Below are 11,505 nucleotides of genomic sequence, written 5' to 3'. Positions count from 1 at the left end.
TGAACTTTCCTCATATATTACTCAATTACTACTATACTCCAACGTGCATGTGTGGTTCATATCACTTTGACCATATTTTCTTTGATTAAACTATAGTCCAAAAAAATAATAATCAAGATGATGTTGCCCTTTTCTCCCTTTTATTTTTCACCCTTCCATTTTCCTTTTCTCCTTCATCCACTTGTATGATCATTCTACCAAATATACACTAAAAACCTTACAAAATCCCTATAGAAATTAAGAAATCAACAAAAACCTTGTCATGTCTAATGATCAAAGAGCTCTAGTCCTATCAAGCAACAACAATAATAGAGACAACAATCATGAAGATCATCAGGATCAAGATCAAGATCAGAATCAGAATCATCGAGATGATCATATCAGAGATATCCACACTATGTCACCACCACAACCACCAGTACCACCAATCATGATGAATATTAATCGTGCAGGACGAAGAAGGGAAGCTTGGGAAACAAGTAGTCATAGATCATCATCTTTGTCCTCAGAGTTAGGAGGAGTTCCAAGTGAGAATTTCACAACCATGAGTAGAGAGTTCAATGCTTTGGTACTTGCTGGATCTTCTACCGACAACAACAACAATAATAATGGTACAAGTCATGAAGTTGAAGGTACAATCAATAATAATTTAGGAAGGATTTTCGAAGAGGAGACTATAGTCGAAGAAAATAATTCTTTAGCTATTGTAGCAGATAATACGAATAATAATAATAATAATAATAATTACAACAATAATAATGCTTATTTAAACCCTAGTACTCCTTCTCCTAACAATAATTTGAGTGAAATTAGTCAACAAGGAGAAGTGATTGTACATAGAGTGAAGAAAGAGGAAGTTGAATCAAAGATTAGTGCATGGCAAACTGCAAAAATTGCAAAGATTAATAATAGGTTTAAGTGTGAAGATGCTGTGATTAATGGATGGGAAAATGAAGAAGTTCAAAAGGCTACTTCATGGATGAAGAAAGTGGAGGTATGTATTCTCATCCGTTCATATTATCTGTCTTTTAAGATTTTCGTACACGTTATAATGGAATCTATGATTTGAAGTATCATTTGTGATTATTCGGGATTGTAATTTTCTTGAAGTTATTGCGTTCTAATATTTGATAATTTTAATTACATACTAGCTAATTGAATTTTTAAAACAAATATAATGTTTAAGCAAAATCTACTCAGGTCTATCGAACTCATGTATATCTGACTGCTTAAGAGTGTTTTGTCTAAATATTCATTGATTATTCCTTAAAAGTCTCACTTACTTAACATTCCGCAAATTAAAACATTAAGAATATATTTGAAAGAACAACAATAAATGGATTCCTACTTATCCAAAATATCAAATATTTTGAAATATTTGCATTTATGCTAGTACAAATTTAAACTTTTATCTATTGTTTACCAACCTCAATCTTTTTTTTAATTATTATTATTATTGAATATATTGAAATGATGAGTCATTTGAGTTTAACCTAGCTACCATATATTAGGGGACAAACATAGTGGAATACACTTGAAAAAAGTGAAAATTTTCTTGGTTTAGTGAGTTAGTTATACAACTATAAATGATTTATTTGCTCAAGTAATCACTCAAAGTGGGAAAAATAGTGAATCAAATCCTTCAATGAGTCATGAATGCACAACTCCAAATTGCTTTTGCTTTTCTTTATTTTTTCCCTCTTCTGCCCCCTCCCCCCCAAACCCCACTTTCCCCAAAAAAAGAAGAAAATGATTTTTTTTTGGTTCCCTTGCCCCTATTCTAAGGTTAGTGTTTGGGACCATAATGTTAAATAGTTTTTCTAATAATAATGATATTTGTATCGATTTACGTGCATTTTAATTTATTTCATTTATTACTTATTATTTTTCAGCAACATAAGTATAGAGCAACTTTATGTCTCTATCTACCAAATATTAGGCAGATGACATGAAACACCTATTATATGCTTTGGGATGGTGAAAGGAGGTGTAGATCACCTTGATGTGGTAGCCTATTGATTCAATCCTAGTTAAATTCAGCAACGGAAATACTCTTATATATAGTCATAAATATCATGACACGTGTTAGACAACAAATTTTAGGATATTTTTAGTATCCGTCAAAATTTTGTGCGCAATCAAACAATATAGTGACATTGTTTGTTTTTTTTTTTCATCAGAGGAAGTTAGAAGAGAAAAGAGCAAAAGCACTAGAAAAGATGCAAAATGATATAGCAAATGCAAGAAGAAAAGCAGAGGAAAGAAAGGCATCAGCAGAAGCAAAAAGAGGAACAAAAGTAGCTAGAGTTGTTGAATTAGCCAATTTGATGAGAGCTGTTGGTAGAGCTCCAACAAAACGTTCCTTCTTTTAAATTTACATAAGAAGTATATAAAAAAAGGTGTGCATGTTAGATAATTGCTACTTTGTGTTTTGTTATATCGAGGTGTTTATACTTAAAGTGATGGATTCAGAATTTAAATAATGTGAATTCTGAGTAGAGAGAGTGTGTTTTGAAATGTATATATAGCTCTCCTATCGGTTCATTTTGGTTTTATCGACGAATTATCTTTCTTATGGAAGGAAGAGAATCTTGAAGTACTAGGTTCTGTCAAACTCACAAACCCTATGGTTGGATTCTCCATTGATCTCTTAGAAAATCATGTTACATTATTTTCAAGTGTAATATTGGAGCACTCTAAGAGTTTGGTGAGTGAGTGAATGGTAGTATTGAAACATTTTGTATAGTTTTTTTTTTGGATGTTACTTAATATAAATATATAGTGTGTGTTAGGTAGAAATGCTACTTTGTGTTTGGTATATCTACTAGTTTTTCTTTAAGTTGACCGATTTAAAATTTAAATATCATCTGAGTTGAGAGAGTGTGTTTTGAAATGTATGCATAGCTCTTATGTTGGTTCATTTGGTTTTGTCAACAAATCGTCTTCCTTTTTGGAGGAAGAAGATCTTGAAGTATTAGGTTTTGTCGAACTCACAAACCCTATGATTGGATTCTCTATTGGTTTCTTACAACATTATATTATATATTTTCAAGTGTATTGTAGCACTCTAAGAGTATGGTGAGTGAGTGAATGGTAGTACAGAAACACTTGGTACAATTGTCTAGATGTTAAATTAAATAAATATATGGTGTGTTAGATAGAACTGCTATTATGTGTTTGTAAAAAAAGATCTAGTTTTTGTCTAAGTTTGACAAATTCAAAAAATATGGTGATTTCTGAGTTGAGAGAATGTGTTTTGAAATGTATATGTAATTTTTCTGACGGTTCATTCTGATTGTGTCGGTAAATCTTGTTCCTTATAGAAAAAATACTAAATTCTGCCAAACTCACAAACCATATGATTGGATCCAGTGGAATTACATTAAATATATTATCGTTATTTGCAATTTCATATTCTATAGACTTAGAAAACAGATACACTTATCATAAATTGATAATTAGGAACAATCAGACAAAGGAAGTGTGTAAAATAACAGAGTATTTTGGAAATTTGGATTAATCCCACTAATGCTTTACTTAATTTGTTAATAATACACAATGAGAAAACTTTGAACAAAAATAGAAAAAGAAAACAAAAGTGTGTAAAATAACACAAACGGAATTTTGTAGTTTTTAATTAATCCCACTAATGATTTACTTAATTTGTTAATGTCAAGATAATGCAAGAAAAAGTATTATACTATGCTGGGAATGATTAGAAAGGTGTTAGGTTCAAATTCCAGCGGAAACAAAATTGTACGTTATTTTTTTTATCTATTTAAGTCTAGATTGACAGAATTACTCATTACTCATTACTCATTACTCATGGTACATACATACTAGCCGTACACCAAGATTATCAAAAATAGGAAAAAGTTAGGAGAATAGGATAGTTTTTTTTTTAATTTTCCATCCGATATTTGATACCTGCATTGAAACTCGATCAAATTTAAATTTGCACATTTCAGGACTCATTTCTTAGGACACGTTCCCAACAATTTAATAATGAGTGATAGTAATGGTCCAGCCCAAAATGGCCCAACTGGCCCCAATCGAAGAGAAGCAAATGGGCTGAAATCATGGTACAACCCAATTACCGGCCCATTAAGTCCTTTTCGCTAGGTCCAAAAACTTTTCAAAAGATTTGATATGGTAGAAATCTCGCATTGAGCGTAGCGAATTATAAAGGAAAACTTTCAAAAATAGCAAGGAATTTAAACATAATGTGGTAAATATAGCTAATGTTTGCTAATTATATAACATAGTTATTCAGGTCACAATTTGTATATCTCGCTTGACTATTAAATATTTATACAAATAGGACTCTTATTTTAATTAATGATAGACGTTGCATTTTTTAAAAATTCGACAAATCAAGAAGAAAATCTCACAAATCAAGGAAAAAATCCTACAAATAACTCATTGTATTTATATCAATTGATTTTTATTTTACACGAAAATCATATTGAATTATATTTGTGTCGATTGATTTATGCAAATGCTAAAATTATACAAATAAGAGCTAAATGTGTACTTGCTTATAATATACTAATACGAACTACAACTTTTACACGTGGGTAAAAAATACATAGATATACAAATCAAATATATACAAAAACATTCACAAATAGAATGTATAAACAAACATTCGCAAATGTTGAACTTATACAATTAGGAACTATGATGTATACTTCTTGATTATATACAAATGCGAACTACAAAGATCAGTTATGCAGAATATGAGTTGCTATAATGCTATCTATATGTTTACGGTTGTTTGAGATATACAAACAAGGGTAAACTTATACAAATGTTGATATTGTATAAGTATAATAACTATATTGTATAATTTCTAGTGTATATAAATCTTAATCATAAAAATTCATATGTGGCTTAAAATTTATGTAGTATATACAAATGAGGTGGAATACAAACAAATTAAATGCTCATATACAAAAAAAAAAAAACAAAAAACTATTGAATTTAATGATACATATACAAATCAGACATAAAAAATATACAAACTAAAATATATAAATACCTCAAGATCTTCCCCATCTTGTTGGTCCATTGGCTCAGATTGAACATCTTTTTCTTTGGATGATTTCGATTCAAACCTTGTAGGTGTAATTTTTTCTACCTTACGCTTAGTGGCGGATTTCAAATTTTAAGATTGTGGGTGCTCCTTCAACAATCAATTATTAAATATAAGTGCACAAATTTAACATTTGTCTTAAGAAAGACAATCATATTTAAACATGATAATTAAAAAAGTCAATAAAAAAGAACTACAATAAAAATTATTTCGGATAAAGAAAAAAGAAAGAAGGAGAATTTTTTTTAATATAATTTTGTTTAGAAAAAGTTAGCAAAAGGGCCTAAAGGGAAAAAACAACAATCAGCATAGAGAAAAAAAAAACAAAATCAAATAAAAAATCAAATTGAAATAAATAAATAGAAAGAGGAGGGTTGGATTTGAAACTAAAATCTATTTGCAAAGAGGGAATCAAACCAAGGAATGAAGCAAGCTAACAACTTGCGCACCCACTTGTAACCACTACGCCAATCAATTCATTTGATACTTGCTTTAAGTTTTATATTTTATAAGTTATATAATTTCTATATAAGTTATATAATTCAATACGAGGTTAATGGGTGCTCGAGCATTCGAAAGGAATCATGTGGGTCCGCCCCTGCTTACGCTTGTTTTTTGAAATTAGAGCCTCATTTGAATTTTCTTCTTTTTGCTCCTCTCTTTTTTTGTTCTTATTTTTGGAATTAAAAACATGCAAAAGTTGATTTCTGATAGACACACAAAAATTGATTTTTTGAAATTGTGGGAGTACGATTTGTGAGAAAGGAAAAAAAAACATGTATTTTAACATTTAAAAATGAATTTGGGACTAGGTTTGGATGGTGAAACTTATACAAATTCAACATCATGTAAAAAGTGTGGAACTTATGCATGATTTGGGAGTACGATTGGATGGTTACTACTATTCTATTGCATTTTATCCTTTAAAACAGAATTTAATAAATGAAGAATGATTAGAAGGGAGAAAAGATATCTTTGAAATTTCAAAAAATTGATTATGATTGAATAAATTAAGGAGAAAAATAAGTGATATGTAAAATGAGAAAAAAAAACCTAACTTGTATAAATAAAATAAAAAACAGGCAAGAGATAAGGTAGTTATACGTTGATACAAATTGAGTTGATGGCCCCCACAAATTAATAACCATTCGAATTTAACATTAGTTGTGAATCAAAATTAGTTGTAATTATAGCAATATCAAATAAATCATTAAAGATAATTGCTTAGTTACGTAATTTTATCAATTACAAATCCTACTTGTTTCATCCTCAAATATTCTCACTAAATCCAATATAAAGAAAACATGTCATAATCATATATACATTCCGCTTGCTCAATTCCTATTCATTTTTTTTATGGACGTTCATTCTAAAAAAAAAAGGTTATAACACACTCTCAATAAATAAATAAATAAATAAATATATATATATATATATTCACGCAAACATATAATATTTATGTATGAATAGAGGTTAAAAACTTTAAAAAATTCAAGAAGTTGAGTACTCTTTATAAATGTCACAATTGATGGCTTATAGACTTTATTATTATGAAAAGGCAGAACGCATAAGCGGCCCCTTGAACTTGTAAGGATTTTTCGTATAGACACCTTAACAAGGACTCCTTCCTATTGAACACTTAACCACTCAAAAAGTGTACCTATCAAACACACCTGGCTGACTTGGCACTTATCGTGTGAGGCATTTGTTTTAAGGTGGAGCGCGTGACATTACACATCTCCTATGTGGAAAATCTAATCCTACGTGGTAATACACATCACAAAACACCCAACCCCTCAGTCATTTCTCTAAATCCCCAAAACGTGTTCCAAAAAACCCTAGATATTCTTTCAAGATTCCCGCTCAATATGTGGTCGATTCAAGAAAGTTGATCAATAATCTTCATGTTTTCATCCTACGGCGTGGTCGATTCAATAAAATAATTCTTGTTGTTGTGTTTTAGGGCAGATTCGAGAAAGCAAGGAGATTTTGTGTTAAATCTTGTGAAGTAAGTTCATTTTCGAATCTTTATGACTATTGCTATCAATTTCCCCTTTAAATATAGCGTCTCTTTTGTATATTACTACAGTGGTGATGTTTTGTACATATGTGAATAAAGTTTGAATTTTTTAGGGTTTCCTTGTCAGTATTTGTCGGGTTTATTTGACTTTTTTTCTAGGGAATCTTATGGATATTATTATAGTAACTTGCTTTCACCATGGTGGTAAATTTGTGGAAGACACATCTGGTGGAGGTCTCACTTACATAGGGGAAAGTGAAGTGGAATATGTAGGTATCGATAAAGACCACTTTTCTTTAATGGAATTGCTTTTTTATACTAGAGATCTGGGGTATGTTACTGTGGGTGGGTTTTATTTTAAAGACCCTACAACCAATAACTTTGTCTTAGTGGATAACGATTTCAGCTTACTAAACCTTATAAAAGACCTAGGTGATGGTGACTTTTTGGACTTATATGTTCAACATGTTATAGATGAGGTAGAAATTATTAAAGATGGGGTCCCTACAGGTTATCTTTGTGGGCCAACAGTTGGTGAAATTATTAATGAGGATGGGGTAGAAAACTCACATAATATTAATGTGGATGAAGAGTTACAACAAAGAGCTGCCCAATCTGAGAATATTAGTGTTGAAGTTGGTGTGGATGAAGGGTTACAACAAGGAGCTACCCAATCTGAGAATATTAATGTTGAAGTTGGTGTAGATGATACATCAGATCTTGAAGGTGTTGAAACAGATTGGGATATTAGTGATGATTCACAAGAGTTTGCTATTCCAGATGATGATGACTCAGAGATTGATGAAGAGTTGAGAACTCTTAGAAATGAAAGAAGAACCAAATTGCAGAGGAAAAAACCTGATTCTACAGAGGAAATAATTCTTGGAGTAGCTAGTGTTGATAGAGGATTTGAAGACATTGGAAGGAACAAGGCTGCTAGGTATGTAGGAAGATTGGGGGGAAATGAGCAATATATTGATAGTTCAGAACTGGATAGTGATGACAGTAGGGATGAATTAGATCCTGAAGCTGTGGAAGGTGTTGATTTACCAGCTAGAAGAAAAAGTAAAAAGGTTAGATTTGATCCTGATTGTGTAGTTGCTATATTTGAGCTTGGTATGGTATTTGAAAATGCCATAGAATTTAGAAAGGCTGTTGCAGAGTATGCTGTGGAATATAAAGTCAGATTAAAATTGAGGCCTAATGAAAAACATAGAGTCAGAGTTAAATGTCAGCATAAGAAATGCAAATGGTTGTTGTATGCTAGTCTAGACAAAGACTCTGGTGACTTTATTGTTAAGAATTACTATCCTGTTCATCAGTGTCCTACCACAACCAAAAACAAGTTGTGTACATCTAACTTTATTGCAAATAAGTTTAGGGACAGAATAGTTTCTCAACCTTATATAAAGTTATGGGAAATTCAAGAGTTGGTGAGGAAGACGACAGGATTGTATGTTGGAAGAACTCTTTGTTATCGGGCAAAATTGATGATTCTCAAGGAGTTTATGGGTGATTGGAAGATGGAGTTTGCAAGGTTGTGTGATTATGCAGACATGATAAAACAGACTAATCCTGGTAGTTCATGTTGGGTGAGGACAGACATGGAATCTACTCCAGGAAAGAATATGTTTGTTTACTTTTATGTTTGTTTTGATGCATTAAAGAGAGGTTGGTTGGAAGGATGTAGAAAAATCATTGGTTTTGATGGATGCTTTCTGAAGGGTGCTTGCAAGGGTGAATTATTAGTTGCAATTGGTAGGAATGGAAATCAACAAATGTTTCCAATTGCTTGGGCAGTTGTTGATCAAGAAACAAAGCACAGTTGGAGGTTCTTCATCAACTTCTTGATACAACATCTAAACTTAGGCACTGGACATGGATTGACTGTGATGTCTGATATGCAAAAGGTTAGTTTAATGTTCATTTTATTTAATTTTGATCTCATTTCCTATTTATTTAATTATTATTAGTCATAAATTTCAATTATTATGATATGTAGGGTCTTGTAGCAGCCATAATGGAGTTGCTGCCAGATTGTGAGCAGAGGATGTATGCTAGACACATCTGGTCCAATTGGCAGAAGAATTGGAGAGGAGAAGAAAGAAGAAAACAATTCTGGAGATGTGCAAAATCAAGTTTTGAGGTAAAATTTCAAGATGAAATGGATAAACTTGATAAACTTGGTAATAAGATCTGTGGAGACTTGTTACATTATGAAAAAAAGACATAGTGTAAAACATATTTTAAGGAGCATGCTAAGTGTGATGTTGTTGAGAATAATATGTGTGAGACATTTAATTCTTGGATATTAGCTGCTAGACATAAATCAATTATCACCATGTTAGAAGAAATTAGACATAAGATAATGGATAGAAATGTTGAGATGAGAAAATTTGTTGACACTTGGATATGAGACATTTCTCCTATGGCAAGTTTAGTACTTGAAGAAAACAAAGATTATGCTAGAGATTGTCAAGTTAGGTTCAATGGCCAATTTGGATATGAAATTTTAGATGGTCATTATAGGCATATTATTGATATCAGAAAGAAGACATGTACTTGTAGAACCTGGCAGTTGAGAGGCATACCATGTCAACATGCTGTTTTGGCTTATCAGCATGCAGGCCAAGACCCTGAAGATCATGTTGTACATTGGTATAGAAAAGATACTTTCATGAAGGCATATAATTACTTTATCCAGCCAATATCTAACATGAAAATGTGGCCTCACACTAGTGATATAGTGATTGAGCCTCCTGAACCAAAGCAAATGCCTGGCAGACCACCAAAATGCAGAAGAAAGTCAAAGGATGAGCCAAGAAAGAAGTATGGAAAGTTGTCCAAGAGAGGTGTAAAAATGACTTGCTCCAAGTGTCATCAACAAGGCCATAATAATAAAGCCTGCAAATATGTGGTAATACTCAAGCAAACCTTTAATTACTTCAATTAAATAGATAAAATGCAATACAATTTTTCTTCTTCTTATTTACACTATTAAATCTTCTGAAATGGGTCAGCCTGGAAGCTCAAGCCAACCTGCTAGCTCAAGTCAGCCTCAAAGCTCAAGGCAACCTACAGGTTATAGCCAACCACCAAGCTCAAGTGTAGGTTCTAGCCACCCACCAAGCTCAAGGCAACCAAGAAGCTGTAGCCAACCACCAAGCTCAGGCCAACAACCTAGGTTCTAGCCAGCCACCAACCTGGAGAACATCACAACATGTTAGCTCAGGCCAACAATCAACTTCTATCTGTGATGATACTTCAATTGTTAGAAGAGTTCAACAAGCTGGAAAAGGCAGGGGAAGAGGCAGGGGAAAAGGCAGGGGGAGAGGAGGTGATGATACTTCAACTGTTACAAGAGGGCAACAAGCAGGAACAGGTAAGGGAAGAGAAGGAGCATCAACATCAACACGAGGAAACAAAAGGCCTAAGACTGTGGGATTTGGCATCTACATTGATGATCTAAGTGGCAGACAAACATTAAATGTAAGAGTATAACTAACTTCAATTATTTATAATCCACTTTTATAATAGGCACTTAGTTTAGTTTCTTGTATACAGCCTGGTACAACAGGTGAAAGAGTTGATACTCCAGCTGTTTTCAAGTGTGCAACGCCAACAAATATTGATATTGGTTATAAGCCTCGTGGACTGAAATGGAAGGGTAAAGATGATGTCACCACTCCACAATTACAACGCATGAGTAAGTCCAAAGGGGGTGGATCTGCAAACGTCTAGTGCAACAAGAGCAAGAACAGATGAGTGTGACTACTATAATATGTTTTAGGTGTTTTTGATGTACACTTGGGGGTTGTTTTATTTGAATTTGTAATGCAAGCAGGAAACAATACTAAGACTGCTTTAATATGTTTTGTGATGTTTGTGATGTTTTTGATGTACACTATAACTAGTGGTTTAAATGTGGATATTTTCTTACAAGGAAATGCCAAGAATTTTTTGTCAGTCATTCATGTTTGTTTGGAGCTTAATGTTATTGGTTGTTCACTTAATATGGTTATTGTTCTTTGGAGGTGAAGAAAGCAAGGAAGAAGCTTGAATGTCACTTAAGGCATCTATGTATCCTCTTTGCGACGTGGAGAGGAATTATAATTTGACTCATGAAATCAAATTCCAGGCAAAGCACTCCGTTCCCTCTCCGCAAGGGATTCCTAAATTGATTCAACAAAGCAAGTTTGAGGCAGAACACTCCGTGGAGTGTCCACGTCGTTGAGATGAGCAATTGTGTGCGAATAGAAATTTAAAGATGCCTCCGCGTCGCGGAGATGAGCAATACGATAGATTAATGAACAACTTATCTCCATTCCTTCTTCCAAAATCTGTAAAACAGAAACACAAGACTACTAATACAATCACTCTAAGACTACTA

The 11,505-nt window shown here is 32.6% G+C and overlaps 1 protein-coding gene across 1 annotated transcript; it reads left to right on the top strand.

Moving 5' to 3' along the window:
• LOC125819034 (remorin 4.2-like) lies at positions 1-2,377 on the top strand. Its single transcript, XM_049498549.1, has 2 exons — positions 1-994; positions 2,181-2,377. The coding sequence occupies exons 1-2, from the start codon at positions 263-265 to the stop codon at positions 2,370-2,372; spliced, it is 924 nt and encodes a 307-aa protein (XP_049354506.1). The 5' UTR covers positions 1-262; the 3' UTR covers positions 2,373-2,377.
• Positions 2,378-11,505: the final 9,128 nt, after the last annotated feature.

Source organism: Solanum verrucosum, unplaced genomic scaffold, assembly GCF_900185275.1.
Source record: "Solanum verrucosum unplaced genomic scaffold, falcon-dt-bn FXZP01000252.1, whole genome shotgun sequence".
Taxonomy (NCBI): domain Eukaryota; kingdom Viridiplantae; phylum Streptophyta; class Magnoliopsida; order Solanales; family Solanaceae; genus Solanum; species Solanum verrucosum.
The sequence above is the reverse complement of the archived record's forward strand: the minus strand, read 5'-3'. Positions and strand labels throughout refer to the sequence as shown.